Source organism: Meleagris gallopavo, chromosome 4, assembly GCF_000146605.3.
Source record: "Meleagris gallopavo isolate NT-WF06-2002-E0010 breed Aviagen turkey brand Nicholas breeding stock chromosome 4, Turkey_5.1, whole genome shotgun sequence".
Taxonomy (NCBI): domain Eukaryota; kingdom Metazoa; phylum Chordata; class Aves; order Galliformes; family Phasianidae; genus Meleagris; species Meleagris gallopavo.
Window position 1 is genome coordinate 45,444,253 of NC_015014.2, and position 24,713 is coordinate 45,468,965.

Consider the following 24,713-nt stretch of genomic DNA (forward strand, 5'->3'; position numbering starts at 1 on the left):
TCACATGGTACCTGGTCTATCTTTCAGGACACTGGTAGGAATTTACAGAACTTGCTTTGAGAAACCACTTAGAACATAGACTCAGGCAGAAGAGACTCTAGTCAATATCTGATTACAACCAGGTATTTTTCTATAGTCAGTGAGAAAGTAGTTATACACATCCAATATAGAATTTCAGAGAAAGCTTTTAAAATCAGGATTATCTTTCTCTTGTGCCCCTGCATTGTATACTACTGGACAAAATGTCTGGCATACAGCTAGGCAAAAAATGTAATGTGATGCGTCAGGCTCAAAGGGTTGTAGCAATGGAATTACATCACGCTGGTGGTTGGTCACTGGTAGGATTCCACAGGTTCTCCATTTTAGGGCCAGTTCTCTTCATTGATTTTATAAATGGTCTGAATACAGAAATTGAATGGACACTATAAGTAAGTTTGCGGATGAAACAAAATCAGGATTGATTCCTTCATGAACAGAGAGGCCTTGCAGAGAGATCTTGGCAAATTGGAGGGCTGAGAAATCACCAGCCTCATGAAGTTTAATCTGGCAAGTGCCGGATTCTGCATGTGGGTTGGAGCAACACTGGACATATTGTACAGACAGTAGTAAGAGAGATTGCAGAGCAACCCTGCAGAATGGCATCTGGATGTTCTGTTTGGCAGTGTTTTAAATAGGAGTCAGCAGCTAAAAGGGCCAGCTGTATCCTGGGAGCATCAGACCCAACATTGCTAGCCTGTCCAAAGAAGGGATTGTCACTCTCTGCTCTGTGCCAGCGGGTGGTTGGGCACTGGAACAGGCTCCCCAGGCCATGGCACCAATCTGCTAGTGTTCAAGAAGCATTTGGAAAATGCTCTCAGACATAGAGTTTGGATTTGGGGTTGTCCTATGTGGAGTTGGACTCAACTGTTCTTGTTGGGTCCTTTCCAATTCTGGATATTCTGTGGTTCTGTGCACTCAAAGCAGTAAAAAAAAGACAGGGATGGTCTGTGTATCTGTAACCCTGATACTGATCAGCTGCCAGGCCAGAAAGAATGATATTGGATTTTTTTGAGAGAAACATTTTTTTTTTTCAGAATTGTGTAGTTTTTCATGTAAGAAAACATTCACAGCTGAAGTATATCTTTCTCCAAGCACTCATTCTTTACTTCTGTTTATTTAACATTGTATGTCTTTCTAGTTATTTTTTTTCTTCCATTATGCATGCCTTCTTATTCTTTGCCTGTTTCAGTTCCAGATTTGACTCTTTCATGAGGGCTTTTTAGGCCACTTCACTCTACTGGAAGAGAAGATCTCTTGTATTCTTCCACCACAGAGGGGAAGGAGTTGTCAGTTTTCCTAACTCTGTGATTGTGATCCTAGTATCAAAACTTTCTATAGCTGACAGCTACATGATGCACTGTACCACAGAGTACATGGAATATAGGAAGCAGGTGATGAAAATCCAGAGGCAAGAAAATACAGGGATTCCTCTGTGCTATTGTGACTCCAAGAATGCCTATATTGAATCAGGTTAAAAGTCCATCTAGTTTGTAATGCTGTCTTCAAAAGCTGCTTTAAAGCTACATGCCCAAAGAAGAATAGAACAGGGAAATAGTTTTCCAAAATCCTCCTGCATTTACCTTCTGTTTGATATTCAAGGATTTGTCAGTAGTTTTTGAACCACTGTAAATTTTTTTGTTGTTCTTTTCAAATTGTTTCACAAATATGCATGCATTTTAACATCCATTGTGTTCTGTTGCAAAGTGTTACAACTTATCTTGACATGAAATAAAAAGTACTACTAATTGCTTTTTTTAAGACAATTTTGTTTGATACCTCCTAGTTGTTTCGTAGTATTAGACAGTCTACATTGTCGCCTCTTCACTTTGAAAAAAAAACAAAAAAACCACTGCACTTTTCATAGTCATTTTCATAGATATACAGTACTTAATTACTGCTATTTACTACCTTCAAACGCAGGCAAATAATATATTTGTTTCAGTTTGTGCTTTCTGCAGCTTTCCAGGGACCTGCCTACATAACCCTCTATAGGTGGCATTCCAGTAATCTAGCTGAGAACTACAGTACGTAAATAATCTTGGCACTTCATAAACATTTTTAATACTATAGTGGATGGAGGTAAAGTAAAGCACTTGTGGTTTTTTTTGTTTTGTTTTGTTTTGTTTTTTGTTTTGTTTTTGTTTTTTTTTTTGCCACTGGTGACATTTAATCAGGTATTTCAGAAGATTTTCCAGACTGTAAAGCTTCCTAGCAAAGGTCTGAAGCAAACGACTGCAAATTGTTTTTCTGTTAGCAAGGATTTGTTCCTTTGTGTTCCTTTCATCTAACATCATTTCTTCAATAGAGTTGTTTGTTTTGCTGTATAAGCCAGGGATTCTATCTTTTCTATTAAAATCTGATATTTGGTGATATGATAAAATTGTTAACCTTCCAGAAACCTCTTTCTGCACAAGCTTAGTAGAAAGCAGAAATTAATTTAATTGGAGCTATCATTCACAGTGTATATGCTCTCCTTGTCATGTGATCATTACACTAACTGGACCAAACATATCCAGTCGTGGTCTTTGAGAAGACAGCAGGAGGTGAGATGAACTTTTCTTACAGTTCCCTCTGTTTGCTACTGAGTACTAAAACTTAGAGAAGAGCAGCTATAATTATAATTTCATTCTTTCCCTTGTTTGCCTATAATGTACCCAAGTTAAACAGGGAGATATTCGCATTAGAAAGTGTCTTAAGATGCTTCTTAAGAAAGTAAGAAGTGGATTGTAATAGAACTCAGAACGGATAGAAGCAAAATAGGGTAAGGAAGTATTAGGAAGGGAGAATGAGAGTGATTTACAAGCACATGGAAACATTTATTTCTGTAATTCAGGAATGAATGTGTGACTCCTGACTTTTTGCTCTTCCAAACTCTAAGAAAAATGGATAGCTATTCTTGTTTTGTTTTGTTTTGTTTTTTATAACTTTTTTTCTCTTATGTAATACTGGTGCTTTCACACAAAATGTTACTGTTTCAGACTCTATAAATAAAGAACTGTACTGATGGTAGAGATCAAGAAACAAATCAAGGTGGTTCCTCTGACAGTTCTTTTTGATCCATGTCATACTTATGCTGTTTTCTTCTTTGCACATGCAGAAAATTGTATAAAATTCCAAGTTCAGAAGAATGTAATGTGTCAAAGTCAATTGATGTAGCGATATCAACATTAAATGCTTTTTTTAATATCACCTTCTTTTTCATAGACAGCGTCCTGATATCACTGCCTGTGAGATAAACACTTGTTACTAGGGAATTAGAGCCCACATTGAGAAAGAATGTTGTTTCTCCTATAGTGCTTTCTAACCACAGAAATCAGAAGGTGCATGGTATAAGGACTGGAAGAACAAAAAGATCAAATTACAATAAAGGAAATGTAATGTTATCATACAGAATGAGATTCTCTATCATTTTTTCAGAGACCATGTGTCTCTTACTTATTTTGAACACCTTCCTGTAAAGTTAGAAACCTTTAAAATAAAATGCATAAGTAGTTTTCACTTCAAGAACCATAACTCCATTACACAAATGGAAAATAACATTTTTATTGCATAATCATGGTCAAGTGGAGAGTTCACATGGAAGTGTAATAGGAAAAAAATGTAAATTATCCAGGTAGGTTTTTATTACAAACAAGGATTTGTGTGTCAGTAGACAAAAGACTGCCCTCTTCCTTGAGTATGATAAAATAATATTTTAGGCTTAGAAAAACATGTTAAAACTCTGCAAACCCATCGCCTGTTGGATAATCTAAGCTATAGGGTTGTGGTTTTGGTGTTGTTTTTTTTTTTTTTCTTTCTCTATAGATATCTCAATTCCCTATATATTCAATAGCAGTGATGGTTGTCTTCTAGTGTTCTGAGAGTTATAAGGGATTGGAAGAATCCTTCCCCTATAGAAAGCGTCTGTGCCATGAACTGTTAAGCCTTTTTACCTGGTAATGTTTTGCCTGAACAAGTAGAGCGGAAAGATCTAGTTGTTAATGGTAATCGGGTATTTGATCCAACGCATGTGTTTAATGGAAAGTGCTGGTTTAATCCTAAAGTCAGTATTAAAAGAATTGCTCTGTAGAGGTGCATTTTAGAGGTAAAGTTTGATTGAATCTCACTGATAAACTCAGTCCAGATACCTGTTTTTTTAAATAACAAAATTTAGATGAAAATGCTAGCTTGAAGTTGCTTGAATTTGCTTGATTCGGAGTTTGGTGCCTAAGTGTATCAATTAAAACATTTTCTAAATATCTTTAATTTCTGCTTATTTCTTTAGTACATATTTAAAAGCTAACATATTAATTCTCTGTTCGTTTCCAGCACTATGTGGAGGAGAGGAGAGTTTCCTGTGTGCCAGTGGAATCTGCATTCCAGGGAAACTGCAGTGTAATGGCTACAATGACTGTGATGACTGGAGTGATGAGGTCCATTGCAGTAAGTTCCTATGGTCTGCAGAGCTCTGTTGAAGTATTGAATCCATTCAGAGAAGCCTAAAACTAAAGCAGTCTGTTGGAACAGGATAAGAGCTTTGCACAGTGTTTGCTTATATTGACATTTGGACTTTCTCAGTTGACAGGGAGAAAGCCACTCTTGCTGCAGAATGCTTTAGATCTGTTAAAATTTATGACTGGAAGCAGATTTCATTATCAGCTTAGAACTGCTATTTCTGAAAGGAGCCATGTGGAAATCATAAATATTTTGGGGCATCTTATTTAAATGAGTTGTTAGCATGCAGTTCTAGTAGTGAACTGAAAACTGCTAAGTGTCTTTTTCCTAGCCCTTTGCGTTCATTTTATAGCAGAAGCAAAACCATCTGTTTAGAAAGTTCTCTTGGCCTCAATACAGGATGTGGCTTATTCAAATAAATCTCAGTATAGTGTGCAGTAGAGGAAAAAAAAAAAAGGATTGTACATACTTAATACTTATTTCATTCTCCATAGCAGTTTATAGAGTACCAATTTTCTGTGTTGACAAGAACATCCTAGGACTACTACCACCTTTAGAAAAGCTGAAGCAAATTTACAGTATAGAAAACAATAGAAAAGAAAAAAAATGAAGAAAGGAAAATTTGGAACATATAGACTAAGTAGAGACTAATAGGATATGATGCCACAAAACAGTGCTGTGCATTCAGACTTTGAAAACTATCAGAAATGGGACTGAATTTCTGTGCAGTTTATTTTTCCCTCAGAGGAATTGTTTTGATTAGTGATGTAAGGAACCTGGGCATTCCAAGACTCCTGAAGCCACTTTTGAGAGTTGATGATAGATTTTATCTGTGAGACTCCAAGGGATGGCTGCAGCTTCCTCCGGGTCTCAATATGAAGAAGGCTAGAGCTTACTTTTTGCTTAAAAGCCTTTTATTTGACTGGAGTTTTATATATTTTCTACTATTTAAAAACTACTGCATATTTTTATTTTTGAAAGTATTTTTGCAAACATTGCATATTTTTATTTTTGTCAGTGTCAACTTGAGAGCTATGGCTTTCAAGTTCCATTAGAAATGGGAAAAGAAGAAATTACTAATGCAAGTATAAAACATTACATATTAGAAAAATCAAGAGTTATAAAAGTCATGAGTTATTCAAGAATACCTTTAAAAGAAAGCCGATCTGTAAATGACACAGAGTTTATAGGCAGATATATATATCTATATATTTTATTATATCATCTGGTAAGTGTTGAGTGGTGATGAATTTTTGTCAAATAACCATTAGTTACATGGCAAAACCAGTGGCCTTGAGATTGGGTCTTTCATTCAAGGTTTGGTTCCAATCAGCTCAGGAAGTCTTTTCTTCAGCCAGTTCTGTTTTGTACTCTTTTGCCCTTGAGAAGTTTCTCTACCACAATTGAGCCCTGATCATGTGTTTACTTCCCACCCTTTTCTGCATTGTTTCAGTTTCTGATATATTTCAAAAGGTGAAGGTTGCTGGTATAATTGGATGCATTAAAATGTTTTAGATTTTATAAAAGATTATATCTTACAAAAGATTTTTATAAAAACATTATCTTGAAAAATGTTTCTGTAAACATGCAGTAAAAATCTGAATTGAAATATTCTTGTTTGGATTTTGGTTTAAACATAGTATTTGTGACCTAAGCATAACTAGTATTACTTTTGCTGATATGAAAATGTGCTGCAAAATAATTCCATTAAGATTCTGAACTTCCCATATTATGGTACAATGTGTATTACAAATTGATATAAATGATTGACCTGTAACTTTGCTTGAAAATAAAATTAATCAAATTATTATTTTTTTTCTATAGGAAATTATCTTTGAATTATTTAATGGAAAGAACTTTTAGCTAAGGAAGGCAGTATTTATCCTCAAAAAGCTGATTTCATTCACTTGCAGTCATTTTCATCGATGTCATTCTCTTACCCTCCAGCATGCCAGAGGGTGGTACAAGGGGTCGGGCCAACATCACTTGTGTTTAATGAAAGGATGAAACCCACTACCTATTGAGTGATCAGGATGCCTTGGTTTCTTTTTGATTGTCAAAGATGGTTGTTTACACATGTGTCACTGCATGCCATAGAATAGAATAGAGTGCTTTGTTGAATTATGTTTTTATTTACTCCTAGAGGTGACAGAATTTGTATACTGAACTCTATCCGTTTTCTTTAAAATAAACATAATACAGTGTAATAGACATGTATCTTTAAAATGGAAGATTCCTAAAGCCAAATTTGAGTATGGTTAATGGTCAGAAGGATATATGATCCAATAGCGAACTTGTGATATAAGATACAAGTGAACAGAGATGTAAGGGTTGTTGAATGCAAAAGATAGACCCATCTTGAAAATATACTTATGTGGAGTATGGAATGCAAATTTGTATTTAAGTTTATGAAAACCGGGCTTGTCCTGTCATTAACAAAATTTAATTTGACCTGATTATAGATGAAAAGTGCAGACCGCTCATTTTATTCTTATAAAAGTAAGCATTGTTGCCAGTGCACTGATGGAAATATATGTTAAGACCGTAAGATTTCCATATTCACTTATTCCAAGTGAAATTTATTTCCTTGAAAGGAAATCTGTATTCTTATATATATATTTTTTTAACCCTGTGGGCCTGAGTGCTGCCATGTTCTAAATGTCACTGCTTCAGCTACAGAGGTTATGGATGTAAACATGACTGGGGGTATGGATGAAAATTGAAAAGTGAACTTACCCAGTGAAGCATCATAAAAAAGACAGCTTTGTTTCATTTGCAGAAAGAGGAACAGAAGGACAGAAACTGCCAGAACTATGAACTGATCAATTAGAGTAAATGTTGCCAGAGTACTTCATGCTGTTGCAGATTCAAAACAAGTAACGTTTAGAATTTTACTCTCAGCTGGCTATTGTTCTGCTTACATAAAACTGGAACTTACATATTTTCTTTTTTTTTTGTATTTACTGTTTCATGCCTTTTATTCTTTTAAAACCTAAACTACTGACTAGAACGCTCACGGCCTCGCTATAGTATTCTGTTTTATGTCCTGCAGCACTGTCTTCTGCATTGTGCTATAAATTCTATTTGGACTTTCTAAGATGATGTAAAATCAGTAGAAAGCATGAATACTTCTATGGCAGAAGGGCAAGAAATTATGCTAGGTCAAGTTCTAAAGTTCAGGTTGGTAAAGCCTTGAGAAACCTAGCAGTTAGAGCACTCGCTCAGGATATGGAAGAATTGGCATACCTTGATGCGGAGGGTTCAAAATCCCATTGCATACCTTCTGGGAGAGTTCTGAACCTGTCAGTGTATATTATACTGAGAAGGACACAATTCTTTCAAACCCAGATCACTGTGCAATCCTGAATGCAGGAGCCCTGCACCAAGAGGAAATAAATGGTAGCCTGATTATGTTGTTGTAAGCATCACAGCTGAGTTGTGAGACCCATGCTCTGGTACCTGTCCTCTGAGAAATTTCTTTATGCAGTACAAGAAAGACCTTGTGTAAAAATGTCCACACAGTGGCATAGCTTCAACTGGTAGGAGAGTTAATCTTCCTAGATATTCTGTATCCTAACATTCTCCCTGGAAAATCCAGATGTGAAGAAAAAGCTTACAGGAGGGCAGTGAAACTAGGTCACCCACTTTGCAGCTGCATGTAATCAAAAGTTATTACTAGTAGGATCAGACACCACCAACCCTACTTTCTGTTCTCCACTCTTTCTTAATTAGACTCTGTGTTTTTTTGTTGAACCTGAGACTATTCATATATTTTGGGTATTCTCAGAATATTTTTCAGAGATTTACTGCAGGTCTCAGCCATAGAAAGAAAAGTTAAACTTGCTTAGGGCTGTCAGTGCTAAGAAGACCAGGTTGGATGGGCCCTTAGCAAAATGATCTAGTGTCAACTCTGCCCAGAGCAGGGGGAATTGGAATGAGGTGATCTTTCAGTTCCTTTCCAATTCAGGCCATTCTATGATTCTACGAATTCCGTGATAAGAAGGCATCAGGCTCAAAACTGTGTTGAGAAAAGTTAATCATTTGAAAACAATGTAAAGTCAAAGGAAGTCTATAAAGCTGTGTATCTCCAGCTCTGTCTAACAACCACATCAGGTGGACAGTTCTAGGAATCTAGCCCACATGAGGACCACAACCTTACTTGATAACTTTGTGTGTATAAATTAATAAAACATTTTGTTCTTTATTTGCAACCAGGGCACTTTTCTTCCCTTACTGTTAGGAAGCTAAAACTGTACTTCTTTTTCACTATTATGGAAAAAGTATTTCTTTAATGAAAAGCAAAGAAATGAATGCTATTTATGGACTATTAATTTATGGACTATTAATGGACTATGATACTATTAATGGACTATTTTTGTTTAACTCACCAACATTTGATTCACAAAGGGTGAGTCTGGGTGTGGTTGGTTAATATGAGAAAACAAGTTAATATGAGAAAACAAGTTAATATGAGAAAACAAATCTTTCACGTATCTAGGAAAAGCTACTTAAAAAACAAGCTCTTCAATAACTCGTGTCAGGTTTGTGCTCAAGGCAAATGATAACGATGTAGACGATGTCAGTGAGAATTAACATATTTCTTCATAAGGTTGTTGACTGTGAATTTCAAAATGGTTGAACAATGTTTTAGCCTTGAACATGTGGTCACGGTGAGATTTTGAGTATAATTATCATTCTGGAAACAATGTACACTCTGATTTCTTCCCATCTTGCAACATATTGCTTAATTTATTAGTCATTAATTCCTAACAGTGCATTTATTACTGGAAAAGGCGTTCTTCAGTGCCCTCAGATATAACCTGCAGTCAAATCATCTGTGCCTTGAAATCTTGTCATGACCATCTTGGTCAACAAGATTGAAATGACATTCAGTTTCCTCCCATCTCATCTGATTCCTTCCTTTTTACCAAGATGGAATCTGTAACCAGAACAAAACGTTCCAGTTCCTTAGTATTTTTCATAATTCATTTCCTTCAACAGCTTGAAAACATTTTGAGTACTCCCTTTACTGTCTTACAAAATTTTTCCCAGATGACTGCCTTGTGTTTACCAGTTTGTGGAAGATGAAAGAAGAACAAGAGAAATAAAATACACTTTTTACGGTACAGGGACTTGTATCACCCATTGGTATTGATCATACAGACAGAAAACTATCAGTAAAAACAAAAGTAAATATGTCTAAAAATGTGTATGGTTTTTCTTTTACTTCTATATTAGATTCTAATGAACTAGTAAACTGGTACATGCTGCAGACCTGTAAATAAGACAGTAACTCTGTCTAGTCTTGTTTAAATCAATAAATTCCACTGTTTGTGTTTTAGAAGAAACTCTTCCATTATCATGTTAACATTTTACAAAACTTTGTTTTGCAGACTGCAGTGATGATTTATTTCATTGTAACACAGGAAAATGCCTCAATTATACCTTTGTTTGTGATGGATACGATGACTGTGGAGACCTTAGCGATGAACAGAACTGTGGTAAATGGAATTTTTATGCTTTTCTAATTTTAAAAAAAAATTTAGCAGTATTGATAATATAAGGCTAGGATACTCTATTGCTACTGTTTTAGGGGGCTAAATAAAACCAGTTCTTTTCTTTCCTGTTTAGCTCCCCTTTAGATATTGAAAGAATGCTGTCAGGTCACTTTGGAGCCTTCTCTTCTCCAGGCTGAACAGTCCCAGCTCTTTCAGCCTGCCCTTGTAGGAAAAGTATTCCATCCCTTAGAGCATTATCTCGGCCCTCCTCGGGGCATATTCCAACATGTCTATGTCTCTCCTGTACTGAGGACTCCACATCTGGATGCAAGATCATTGAATCCAACTCTTGGCTCTGTAGAGGACCAACCGAAATTCAAACCACATCTCTGAGAGCAGTTTCCAAATGCATCTTGAACTCTGCCAGGCTTGGTGCCATGGCCTTAGGGAGCCTGTTCCAGTGCTCGACTACTCTCTTAGTGAAGAACCTTTTCTTAATCCTTAACTTGACCCTTCCTTGACACAGCTCCATGCTGTTCCCTCAGGTCCTGCGGCTGTAACCAGAGGGAAAAGATCAGTGCCTGCTCCTCCACCCTACTCATGAGGAAGCTGTAGGCTGATATGAGACCTCTCCTCATTCTCTTCTTCTGTGTCCAGACCAGTTATAAAAACTTTAATTGGAACTCTGGGGTATCCCACTATTAACTGGTCTCTAGACAGATATAAACCCATTTAGTATAAGCCTTTGAGCTTGATCTGTCAGCCAAGTGTTCATCCATTGTATTGTGTACTTGTCTAGGTGTATGCTGGACATCTTGTCCAGAAGGATACTGTGAGAGACTGTATTGAAAGTTTTACTGAAAAAATAAATAAATTAAAAAAGAAAATAAAAATAGAGATTATATCTGCTTGCTTCCCCAGGTCAAATAAATGAATAATCTTGTCACAAAAGAAAATTATGTTATTTAAGCAGAACTTTCCCCTGGTTAACCTGTATTGACTATGATCAACGACTGTATCGAGAGGTTTCCTGATAAGCGACATCCATCAGTATCCTTGGATGAATCCCATTATAGCCCATAAACTTATGTGCATTCAGCTGGAACAGCAAATTCTGCATAAGATCAGCTAGGAGTTTACCATTCCCTCAGTCATGGTTCTCCATCTCAGGGGTCACAGGGTCCATCACTAGTGTTGAATAGAGAGATGAAAAAGGCATTAACTGTCTCTGCTTTATCTTTGTCCCTATTTGTCAAGTATCAAACCTCATAAAGTAATGGACCAATGTCACCTTTGATCCTCTTTTTTGCTCTTAACATACTTTAAAAATTTCTTCTTTTTGTCTCCCTACAATACTGTTTGGTTTCAATTCTAAGTTGTCTTTGGCTGCATCAATTTTGTCTCTACAATGGCAAACAATGTATCTGTATTCTCCTGTTCCCTGACATTGCTTCCAATACCCATAAACTTTCCTTTTCTGACTGAGTTCTAAAAGGAGGTCCTTGCTCAACCAAGCAGGCTTTCAACCCTACTTGATCTGAAATGCTGGAATTGCCTTTTTCTATGCTTTTAGAGATGGCTCTTTGGATGTGACCTTCGTTTATGAACCTTAGTATGTCAAAAGCAGATTCCCAGGGAACCTTACTAAGTAGTTCTTTGAGAAACCTGAAGTCTTCTCTTTCCATACCCAGTGTTGAAGTTTTGGTAGCAATTTTTTAAGTCACCAAAGATTTGAAACTCCACTACTTCATGGTCATTTCATGTACAAGACCCTTTTTGTTTACAAACTACAATTCTACAAGTCACCTTTCTTAGTTGGTTCCCTTAGTACCTGTACCAAGAATTTATCTGCAATGTGCATCAAGAATTTCCTGGACTTATTTGTGTCAGCTGCAAGATATTTTCAGTTAAAGTCTTGGAAGCTGAATTACCAGTAAAGATAAAGGCAGCTGATCTAGAGATATCCTTTAATTTCTTATAGGATAATTCATCGATTTTATCATCCTGGCTGGGTTGTCCGCAGAAGAGTCCCAGTACAACATCCCTTTTTTTTTTTTTCATCCTTAATCCTTATACAGAGACTCTCAACAGTGTAATCAGTGATGACAAGTACTATACGGCCCAACCTTCCCATTACGTACTATGCCAACCCTCTGCTTCTCTTGCCCTTCCTATCCCTTCTGAAAGCCTATCACAGCTGTCCATCACAGCACACCAGTTGTAGGACTCTTCCCTCCAAGTCTCCCTTATACCAATAATGTTGTATCTCTGGGACTGAATGAAAACTTGCTTATTCCTCATTCTGCATGCATTAGAGTAGAAACATTTCAAATACGTTAAAAGATACTCATGCTCAGCATACTGTGGAGCAGAAAAAAGCATACCTCACTAGGATACAATCCCTCAAATTTTCCTTTGAGGAAAGTGTATCCAAGCAGGCAGCAGCAGGCCTGGTACTTTGTAATCATTCCCTGACAATAACAAAACAAAACAAAACAAAACAACAACACAAAAACACACACAAAAAAACAAAAACAAAAAACCTCAATTCTGCCAGTGACACCAGCCTTAGAGTCAGGTACTGATGTGTCAAGTCTGCTTGTTTTTTCCCAATATCATTCTCTGAAACTGCAAGGATAAAGGAAAACACTGCTTTTGTGTGTACCTCATCCAAAATCCCTGAAGGCTCTGAAGTCTCTTTAACTTATTCAAGGTGTTATGGTTGCTCTTTCTAGCTTGGCTGAATTTGACTGAGGCCAAAGTAAAACATAATAGGGTACACATTGGTGATGCCAGCAGTTTCAGATCTGAACTGTTCTTACACAATCTTCATTGTGAATTTGCATGTTTTGATGAAAGAAGTTATACTTCTTTTGAATTCTGTTTTGAATTGACTTTGTAAATTCTGCCTCAATATATGTGTCATTCTGCCCATGTTTATTTTTATAGGCGAAGAATGCTTTGCCATAAAAAGAATAATCTTCATACGTAAATATTTGAAAACTTTGAAAGCCTTATTTTTTTCTAGCTTATGCTCCTAGTATTGTACCTGAGAAAAACTGTTAACTTCAAAATAGTTCTTTAAAATCTTTAAAATAATTCTTTAAAAGTTGAAATATTATTTTCATATTTTTTATTTTTACTTTTCTAGGAAAAACATAGAGAATTTTAAAACTAAAAATCAGAATACATTTTTTATTTGAGTGTGCTTTTATATTTCTTCTTCCAGTTAAAAATACTGAAGGGCTTTTCATTACTTTCAGTTGTCATTGGTTGTTTTGTGTTTTCTTTCATAAATCTGCTTTGATTAAAGGCTTTAGTAATGATTAGTCTGACTCCTACCATTTCAACGTTGAGATACAATTTAAGATCTAACTTTTTGTACAGGCTATAAAAGAGATTGAAGGGACATGTGGCAGGCAGGACTGTGTCTGTATTCCCTATCTATTTTGGTGTGAAGTCAACCAGAGTGGCTTTACTGGCTGAAGAAGACTGTACAAATGAACCTAGCCAATTTGGCCATGAGCTGGGGATAGTAAATTAATCACAAACTAGAACAACAGTTGCTGGATTTAACTGGTACAAATTCTTTTCACTGCAAACTTGTCTGTGTTTATGAGGCATTTTGAACTTCATAATTTATGAATGCATTATTTAATATACTTTATGCATATGGCCAAGCGTTTACCTTAATCCTTAAATATTACCTTACAAGTACTTTCTGAGCAATTCTTTAAGTAAGTCCCCACACTATACTGTGGACAAGGAAGAATTTACTCTGCCTGTGCTCCAAGCTTTGTAAAAAAGCTTGTGATCAAGGTTAGCATGGTAACATGCTGACTAAAATATACACAGAGCCGTGGCTTCATCTGGTTTCAGAGAGGAGGTGGTTTCTTCTGCTTCTAATACAAGTTGTGAACATTTACTTTTTAAACTGCTAGATTTTTACAACTATACTTCCACTGGCTGAAATGTTCTAAAATGTCTATGTGGTCAATGCTTTACTCTTCATACTTAGAATAATTGTGACACCAAAGCTAAAATGCAGGTATAGCTAGATAATTCTTATTCCTTTAAGCCTATCAAACATTTTTAATGATGTGAATTTCCTTATATCAGCTTACCAAATAAAATGATTTTCTTTTTATTTGGGGAAGCACTTGAGTAAAAAGAGTAAAAAGATTGAAATATTTTTCTTTTAGATCATTCTTCAGGAAAATTCTGGTTGTATGCAAAAACATGATGGTTTCTGCCAAATAAGTCAGTTAAATAATGTTATTTTTTAAAAAATTTCCTACCAAAAAAAAAGAAAAAAAGTAGAGAATATTTTTCTCTAATGGCAAACTTTTGCATGCAATGGGAAATCTGAAGTTCTTTAAATTAACCGTATCTTAGAATTATGCTTATTTGCAAATAGAAACAACTGAGAGAGATGTGGTTTCTCTCAGGATACACCTGAAAGAAGGGATGAATGCATCGCTATCTAAGTAGAATTTACTAAGTAGAATTCAGACATACTTAACCATAATCTGACAAAAAAAAAATAAATACCTGAAGGAGTATAAAACTTTCATTGTAATTTACTTGTATAATGGCATAGCTTATATGCATAGAATAATTAATTGTCCACTAGTAGAAATTATGCAAATATGGTAGCTTATTCTCCAGTTATGGTTTGTTTGTTTTGGTCTTGATTTTTACTTTTTATTTTGTTTTATTTTACTTTTAGATTGTAATCCAATGACTGATCATCAGTGTGGAGATGGAAGATGTATAACAGCTGACTGGGTATGTGATGGTGACCATGACTGTATAGACAAATCAGATGAAATCAATTGCTGTAAGTTCTCTTAATGTCTAAATGAGTTTTTTTCTTTCTGTAAGAATCAAAATAAAAATCTAAGATGAGAAGTACTCCTATATACTGCTTGTAAGGCAAGATCACAAGCACGTTTGAGTTCACAATTTTGCAATTAGCTGATAATTTTTCTGGTTGCAGCAAATTGAATGTTTATTAGTAATGTTGAAAAGTACCAGCATTGCCCTGTTTCAGCTTTTTGTCAGTTTCAGCTTTTTGTCAGTTACAGATTATTCTTTAGTTAATTGTACTGTTCCTGGTAATGATAATGAATGAAAGCATACATGCTCTTTAACTTGTAGGTATTTGGAGTTTGGTACATCTTTATGGTATGTTTATATGCTATTTATCATATGTTGTGTGATTTCTGTCTGCTTCAACAACGATGCTGTATACCTGCACAAGATCTCTACAAGAATAGTGATTCAGTTTGCAAAAATTGAGTATTGGAGAACTAGCTGGTGTTTTAATATGAATAAAGTTGTCATAAAGCACATGTTTATGCAGCTTTTGATTCTAGTATCTTGCTGCCTTTCAGTGCTTGGTCTTGCAACCAGTATTGTACAGTTTTGTCTAGAAACTAATCTAGGTCAGGAAATATGTGGGCAAAAAAAAAAAAAAGTGGCAAGATTTTTATATCAAGAAAAATGGGTTTTTTTCCTCTTGAAAACAGCTGAGCCTTCATCTCAGTCTGTTGCTAGTATGTGACACATACAGATTCAGTCCTTGTAATTAAAGCTCAGCTGTAGGTTGAGACATATCCTACACATGATGAATGTTGCTTAGTGACCTTCAGTACTAAGCAGCATATCAGCTCCTCCTAAATTTACCTCACTGTGATGTTCAAAATAATTGAGGTCTTTATTAATTGATGATCAGGATACCATTTTTTTTTTTCCAGCATGTCATAGTCAGGGTCTGGCAGAGTGCAAAAATGGACAGTGCATTCCTAGTGCATTCAAGTGTGATGGAGATAATGACTGTAAAGATGGAAGTGATGAAGAAAACTGCAATGAAAGTAAGGTTATACCTCATTTCATTCTTACTGAGCCTGCATTGTCTGTTTTCTAAAGTGCCATTAGCTAAAACTGTCTGTCAAATAGACTTTCTTTGCCTTTCAGATAACACTTTTCAAAGTTGTCGGGCCTCTGCTTTCACAAAGTTGTTAGTCATTATTAGTCTTTGCAAATATTAAAAAATTGATAGAATTGAGGTGATATTTTTATCATAGCATTTGGTTACCTAATTCATTAGCTGTTTATTGAAATAAAGAATATATATCCACTTTGCACTAAGTGGTTAGAAACTGATACAAAAGGAATTTGTATCATACGGGGAGGAACCTTCTCAAGAAAAACTTATTTGCATCAGAGTTTGTAAGTCAAAGAAAAGAAGTTTTCATAAATGCACTGATGATTTAGTGTGGCTAAAAGATACTATATGGGAATTAAGTTTTCAGTGTAGTGAATGACTGTATAAAAGAAAAGGAAAGAAAGCTGTTTCTGAAACCCTGAAATATGATTTTCCAAATAATTTTGTCATGAAATACATTTGATTGTCATGATTTCAGCATTTTAAAGTATTGTTCATTTGTAATTGTCTTGATTCTGGAAAAGCTTCAAATTGCAGTTTTTCTTTCAGTGAGATAATCTTTAATGTATTTCTCTTATAACTTATTTTTAAGAAACAATGGAATTTAGTTCTTTTAGAAAACTTTAATGCTTTCAGGCATAGTGGTAATAGGGCAACATATTCAAAAGATAGCTACACTACATGATTTCCTAAGCTTTATTTCCTTAGAAACCAGTCTGAGAAATTCTCTATTCTTGTTATATTTTGAGATCTTCCTACTCTAGTTTAAACATCTCAATTCCAAAATAGAACCTTATGTATACGAATAATCATCATTCTTTTCTATAATTAGTGAAGATAATGAAAAAAAGTCTTGCCAGAAATTTCTTTCAGATTGGACTGTGGCAATCTAAAAATGAAGGATGAATTTTTGTCTTTATTTCTGACTGCCTAATTTCACAATATACTCAGGTGTGTTCTTCATCATTCCTGATGTCCATCCTCAGTTTTATTCTATAATATCTTCAACTCTCTCTTTCTCTTGGTTGATAATGAAATGATCATTTTTAATATGGGAGAAACACAGTATGAGATGAAATGGGAAGTACAAAACTATTCAGAGCATTCTTGAAGCAGACACGCTCCAACTTTTAAAATTCACCCAGCTTAAGCCTCTTAAATTTATTTATCCCTACTAAAAGAGAATTTCACTGACACTTTGATGCATGATATGGGCTAGAAGTTAGTAATGTGATTCTCATTGCTTTTTGTTTCTGCGGATATTTAAGAAATTGTTTTTTTTGAGGGGATATAATGAGCAGATGTAAAATCAAAGATGGACTGGAAAGATGTGATAATTATGCAGTCAATAATCTCACAGTATACTAAAAGAATTTTCCATTTAGCATTAAATTGCAATGCTCAAAGCTTTTTAATAGAGAAGGTTTGCTTCTTTTCCTTTATGTACTCCTTGAAATGCAGAAAGCTCTGCCTGATATTTAGCAGTATTCCATAGAGCAGAAATCTTCCTTCAAGCAATCGCATCCTAAATTTTCTTGAGAATATGTGGACAAAATTTGGACTTCTTTAATTTCTTGCACAGTCCATGTAAAAGCTGGACAATTATAGTTTGCAACTTCCTTTTGCATTATGTACATGTGTGCATATGCAGTTGATTTCAGCAGCTAGAGAAAGTGTCTTAGCTCATATGCAGCAGAGAACTTTTTGTATTTAGTGTAAGTTAAAAACCTGAAATGTCTAACAGAAGCAGTGAAGTTAGGACTAAAGTGATCTGGAATAGTCATTTTGTAACAAGTGCAATGAATATGAGAAATCGACATAGAAATGTGAATTCAAGATATTGATATATTGCCACTTGTCTGTATAAGGATACAAGGACATTGTGTAACAGTACAAAGATATGCATATAGGGATTACAAACTAACATTGCATTGTCTATGTCCAAATGAGAAAAACAGTCTCCTTCTCTACATGCCTTAGGGAAATTAAATTTCCTTCAGGAAAGGTAAGGTATGGCATCTATTAACATTACTTCTGTCATTCATTCTGTGAAAATAGAAATCTAATATGAATGTACTCACAGCTGGTTCTGTGATTCCCTAAAAACATAGGGTAATGTGTTTATAGAAATTCATTGTTGGCTGTGCTATGATCAGAAGAATCTACATTGTAGAACAGGGAGTTTTAAGTTGTTGAGAAACTTCTACAATAGGATAAGAAGGAGATGAAACAAACTTTTAAAATGAATTTTAATGTGAAGATTCATGATAGCTGTAGCAATAAGGAGATTTTTCCTTTCCTTTCAGTTCCATTTTGCAATCAACTTCTCCTAGTCAATTGCTACAGCAGAAGAATCTATCTGCATTATTTTGATAGAAGCCATTTATGAGGGAAAGTAAGCCCACAGCATTAGGAAAAATATAACTGCAGCATCAGTTCTTTGGGATAGGATACTGGTTTCTTCAGCATTGTCTGTATCCACAGTGTAAGGAAGTAATAAGTGACTAATGTTCATGGGCTGGATGCAGTAGAAATATTAAGCAATTTTTGCAGTAAACCACTCAAAGGAGGATGAAATGATAAAATCAAAACTATTCAGTCTGTATGTACATGAGTAATAAATTACTAATTTTGCAAGACCCATTTGGAAGAGCGAATTAAATGGCTTGGAAAGAAACTATGAGACAGAAAACCAAAGGGTTTGTTAAGGAAGCTAACTATCCAGGAATTTTGTTCATAAACTTTTAGATGAAGTACTGGTTTTGGTTATGCCCCCATCTTTTGGGGTATGATATTTTTTATAATTATTTCTCATTACCGAAGATGGGCAACAAAGCTTCATCTCTGCCAACTTTTTTTCAGGATAGTTTTATTGTCCACCAAAACAATCATGAAATGAGAGAAAGATCAACTGTCTGGCACTGGAGAATAATTTCCTGAGAGTATTCTTTTAATTACTATCTATTGTTCTCTTTGAAATCTAATTTACATAACCTTTCATGCTCTGCTGCAGGCAAGATCATGATTGATGGCTTACAGAGCTCCGTACATCTCTATTGAGATTTGGGAATATAAGTTATCATATTGAGGACAGGGATAAAGTGACATTTGGACAGTTTTGCACACTTGCCTTCCTTATCCTTTCTTACTGCACTTTCAGTGCTGTAGGGTATTTATTCAACATTGTAAACAAAATAATAAATTGTTATGAGTCTCTGTATTTTCACATCACAATGCTTCAGTCTTGTTTATTAGTTTGGTACGACTTTAGAATAGTAAATTTCTATTTTTCTCAGGTCAAACTCTCTGTCAGGAGGGAGACCAGAGATGTACTTCCTGTCCTGATCCATGTGGAACTTCTATCTGTGAGATGAGAAACAGCCAGACAAACTGCAGTAAGTAGGTCACATGCTTCATACTGTCACTGTTTTAGGGTGTTTTAGAGTATAATGAAGATGCAGGGTAGGGCACAGTAAGTAATACTTTTGTTTACTATTTAATGTCACAGTGTGTAATGATTACCTGTTGAAAAGGGCAAGGCTGAAACAAAAGTTTCATCATAAATCCTTATATAAGAGATACTTACAATGTTTGACATTGACATATTTTTGCCTTTTGTGAATTTTTGATATGTTCTTAATGAATGTTTATGGTAATACCTTTTCTTAATGCCAAATCAAGCACATTGTTTACATAAAGAAAACAAAGTGTGAGATAAGGATTTATGTTAAAAATACAGGAAAGCATGATATTGTGTTAGTAGTCTGGGAAGTTTCAGCCCTTTTCTCAAGGAAGAATTTTGATATTAAATCTGGCTGGTCTAATTATTCTTCTGACTAATATGTTAGTAGAGGATCAGGGTATTCCACACAGTGTATCTTCCTTTCTAAATCCTGTACCACACAACTCCATGCAAGCCCCTCACACCCACTGTTCGCTTGCCCTTTAACTAGGGCAGAAAACTTTATATTCAGAAAGATTTTTTTAAATTAAAGGTTCGATTCAGGACACCTCAGCACATGGGCAGTGTAAACTTGCCTTTACTTACATATTAATGTATAAACGTGTAGACATATCCTGTAATTGGTTTGTAAGCCTGAGCAATACCTATTGCAAGTTATGGGTTGGTATTGCTAGCTTGTTTGGATAATGTTACCTATGATGTTGCTGCATTAAATTATGTAGGATCTTAAGAGTAACTTGTGTTCAAATGGACACAGAGAACAATTGCCCAAACTCCTGATCAAAGTAGTGCCAAATAGGTAATGCTGTCCAGGGCCTCATGAAGCTGAATTTCTAGTATCACCATAGACAAAATTCCAGAAACTTTCTTGTCAACCTGTTTGAGCATTAGGCCTCCCTGATCCTCCTCTTTACCTTACATGGAACTGGAATTCGTTGAGCTCCAAACTGTCTTTCACCTGTTATCTTGTCCCTGTACTTCCAATAGTCTGGCTCCATTTGCTTTACAACTTTCTATTAGGTAACTGTTAACAGCAACAAGATCTCCCCTTAGTCTTCTGTTTTATGGTTGAACAGATCCTGTTTTTGCAGCCTGTCTGTATAGCGTATGTTTCTAACATATGTTTCTAATCTTCTTGGTGGCACACCACTGACCTCATTCCAGTATGTCAAGGTCTTTCATGAATGAGGGAGCCAAAGTCAGACATAATACTCCAGACATGCTCTCACCAATGCTGAATACAAGCAAATTACAGTTGTCTTGTCATGGATAGCGGTCAGGATAATCAAGCATATTTTTTCCGTGATAAATTTGTGCTGGCGGTTCCATGTCACACTTCCTCGTGTGTGGCCATCTTCTGGAAGGATTTTGCTCCATACCCTTCCTTGGTCTGGGGCTAGCCTGACTGGATTGCTGTTCTCTGAATCCTCTTTCTTGCCGTTCTTAAAGACAGCTATGTTTCTTGCCTTTATTTTTCAGTCTGATGCTAGGGTTTCCATGACCTTTTTTTTCCATGACTGATGATGATAAAAACCAGCCTTTCAATGAAATTAGCAAGTGAAAATTGAGATAGAAAAGATGATGAATACCTCAGCCATGCTTCTAATCACTAAGTCCTCTGCCCCACTGACCAGCAGACCCCCATTTTTCCCACCCTTCCTTTTACTGCCAGTGTACTTAAAAGAGCTCTTCTCACTCTTTACATTTCTCAGTAGTCTCAAATTTGGCTGAGCTCTGAGATCTATCCTTGTATGCTTGGAAAATGTCTCTTCATTCATCTTTAATGTTCTATCCACTCCTTTGTCTTCTGTATATTTTTTCTTAATGTTTGAGCTCAGTCTGGAAATCCACGTTCAGCCAAGATTGCCTTCTTCCTTGGTATACTCTGGAATGTTCTATTGTGCTCTGAGGAGGTCCTCCTTTAAGACCAAACTATTGTCCTTCAAGCTGATATTGACGTAGTTAAAACCCCCCACAAGTACCAGGGCATACAACCACAAGACATCCTCTAGCTCTCTAAAGGTGGATTCATCTACCTACTCTTTTTCTAGAGGGATTTGTTGCGTATTCCTACTGTGGAATTTGACATCACTTGTGTTGACCTGTCCTCTGATCTATATCCATAATCAAATTATCCATGTGAGAGGAAGCCTTCCATGGTTACTGGAACAGTAGCTTTTTTGTGTTTTTTAATTACTCACCTGTTCTTCAAGAAGTACTTAGAAAATGTTATGGAATGGGAAGAAAAGTATCCATATAGCACAAGACTAATAAGAAGCCAGTTTAAAAAAAAAGCAAAAAAAAAAACCAATACCTTTTTAATAAAAGGTGAGTAATTTACATTTTCTTGGTTGAAATCTCAAATATCTTATTTGAATGATCTCAGTCATTTTCTCTTTTGTGTCTCACAATTTGTGGAAGATTATTCCTTGCTTACTGAGCAGCAAACAATATGTTGTGGAATACATATACCTGTCAGAGAGAAATACGACACTTTTAGAGGAAATATTTCCTTCTCATATTTTGGTCAGTAGTCTGTAGCTCTCAACAAGAATAGTACATAATCTGAATTAGACTTCTGGATCATTTGTCTTTTTCTCTATCCAGTCCAGTAAATATATAACTGTTTATAGAAAATAGAATGGCTAGTGTATTTGGGAGAGATTTTTCTGGTACAACATATGAAAGTACTATGGTCTTTTTTTCATATTACTATTGCTTTGCTGTAAGACTAGAGTTACCTCATCTTTGGTAAGAGATGAGAAATGCCATGGAAAAATTCCCATGGAATTTTTCATTTTTGACAAAGCAGTATTTTCTAACTTATATATGTCTTTTGTTGGAAAATTCCTGGATGAGCATAGGCCACATTTGCAATATTGAATATGATGAATGTTCTCAGTATGTGATATTCTCCGGTCAGTTTAGGCTGGCTTTGTAAACTGGTTACAGTATTTTGGAAAACAGAACGAATATCAGAAGAGATGTATGTGTCTACATAAATAAAGTAGATCCAGGCTGTTTCCAGTGGTGTGAGCACCAGCTGAAACACAGGATGGTCTGCCTGAATGTCAGGAGATTCTGTTCTAACTGAGCACTGGAACAGGTTGCCCAGGGAGGCTGTGCAGCCTTCATCCATGATCTTCAAAAGCCATTAGATGTGATCGTTGGCAACTAGCTCTGGGTGGCTCTGCTTGAATCATAGAACCACAAGGTTGGAAACAACCTGCAAGATCATCTAGTCCAACCATCCTCCCATTACCTTTGATACCACAAGCTACTGAACCAGATCTCTTTGCTCCTCATCCAGACGCTTCTTGAACACTGCCAGGGACAGGGACTCCACCACCTCCCTGGACAGGCCATTTCAGTGCCTGACCACTCTCTGAGAGAAAAAGTTCTTCCTTATGTCTAACATAAACCTTCTCTGGTACAACTTGTGGCCATTTTCTCAGGTCCTGTTTGTTGCCTGGGAAAAGAGGCCAAACCCCTGCTCATCACAACCTCCCTTCAGGAAGTTGTAGAGCGCAATGAGGTCTCCTCTGAGCGTCCTCTTCTCCAGACTAAACAATCCCAGCACCCTCAGCTGCTCCTCATAAGACTTGTGCTCCTGATCCCTCACCAGTTTCGTTGCCCTTCTCTGGACATGTCCCAGGGCCTCAATGTCTTTCTTGTAGTGAGGGGCCCAAAACTGAACACAATACTCAAGGTGTGGCCTCACCAGAGCTGAGTACAGAGGGATGATGACCTCCCTCCCTGCTCCTGCTGGCCACGCAGGATTTCTAATGCAGGCCAGGATGCTGTTGGCCCTCTTGGCCACCTGGGCAAAGTAGGGGTTGAATCAGATGACCTACAGAGTTCTCTTCTGACCTAAACTGTTCTGTGATTCTATGAAATATTCCACTCCTGTTGAAATTGTAGTTGGGAGAGTTTCAGACTTACTACAAGTGAACAGCACATCCTCATATCTAGTATAATATCCGATGCTACTGTGTTTGGAACTAATTCCTGTAAAGCACGTAGTGCAATTTCATAATAAAAATATGGAAATATTAAAAATAGATATAAATACATTAGAAAAATGTGCAATGGATTCTATCCCTTGTTCCCCACTCATTAAGTTGTACCATAAATGGAGCAGCAAGATCTCTGAAACTGGATTGACATCAGAAGGAAAGATTAACATTTGGAGTTCTTAAATTTAGTCAGATTTTCCTATGGAGTGCATGTTCTGATTGTTACTCTGGCTGGTGACTATAGGGGGTTGGGTGTAAGATTCAAGGTAGCTTTTTCAAACCTATAATGACACTTTTGCACATGATTTGATAGAATCTTTCTAAATGCAGTGTGAAAATTTGTAATGACAATGAAAACACGTTAAGAGCTGTTCTACAGAGGCATTTCATAGGGGTAGATTTTATTCTAGAATTTACGTAAGCCACTATAAATATAAGGCATAACAAAAGAGACAACAATATTTGTGTATTTCTCCCTTTACTCTTGAAAATATTATGTTATACAAGCTCTTGGGGTATTGCAAGTAGTTTTGTGTTCATGAAAAACTGATGAGTATGTAAAATTCTGTAAACATCAAGAGAAGATGTTTACTGGAGAAAAATTGAGACACAAAGAATGAACAGATCTGAGTGCAGCCGTGTCCCTTCCTACTCAGGATAGTCTATGATGCATCAAAATTCGTTGTGAAGAAAAGGAAATGACTTCCGTATGAGTAGAATTTTTGACAAATCATGCCTTTGAACAATCTTATACACTGCAAGGCTGGGACTAAGTGATTTGAGACAACAGAAACAGTTAAATGTTGGCAGTATGCATTTTCTTTTTAGTAGGGAGAAAAAGCTGTATCCAAACTGAGTTTCATATTCCTCACATTAAAGAGGTAACTACTAAAGAAGGTTATAATAGTGAATATCAGTTCAAGAAATACTGGCCAGTTCCTCTGTTTAGCTCAGTAATTGACTGTTGAATCTTAGGCAGACTGATCACATACTGTGCTGACAACTGACATTAGCAACTGCCTGGACATTGTTTTCTGTTGTGACGGAAAATTGAAAAAAAATTGATTGCAAATTTGAGAAGAAATGCAAAATCTGTTCAATCTTTTAAATCCCAACTATTCAGACAGTTCAATATGTAATTACCCACCTGAAAATTGATTATTCTTATATACAGCTGTAGTTTCTGTAATCATATGGACTGCTAGCCGTTGTATTTATTTTGCCCTTGTTGATCATTCCCATTATTACTAACTGTATCTTACTTGAATTAAATTATTCACATTCAGACCTTTTTATTCAGTATTTCTGCAATT

The 24,713-nt window shown here is 35.9% G+C and overlaps 1 protein-coding gene across 1 annotated transcript in view; it reads left to right on the forward strand.

Annotated features, from left to right (window-relative positions):
• Window positions 1–4,277: 4,277 nt before the first annotated feature.
• Window positions 4,278–24,713, forward strand: part of CORIN (corin, serine peptidase) — a gene marked incomplete at its 5' end in the record, with an annotated part of 36,252 nt that continues 15,816 nt past the window's right edge. The window contains 5 exons of the mRNA XM_031553279.1: window positions 4,278–4,461; window positions 9,867–9,974; window positions 14,701–14,811; window positions 15,731–15,847; window positions 19,218–19,316. Of these exons, the coding sequence (XP_031409139.1) occupies window positions 4,278–4,461; window positions 9,867–9,974; window positions 14,701–14,811; window positions 15,731–15,847; window positions 19,218–19,316 (619 nt within the window). The remainder of the gene's footprint in view (window positions 4,462–9,866; window positions 9,975–14,700; window positions 14,812–15,730; window positions 15,848–19,217; window positions 19,317–24,713) is intronic.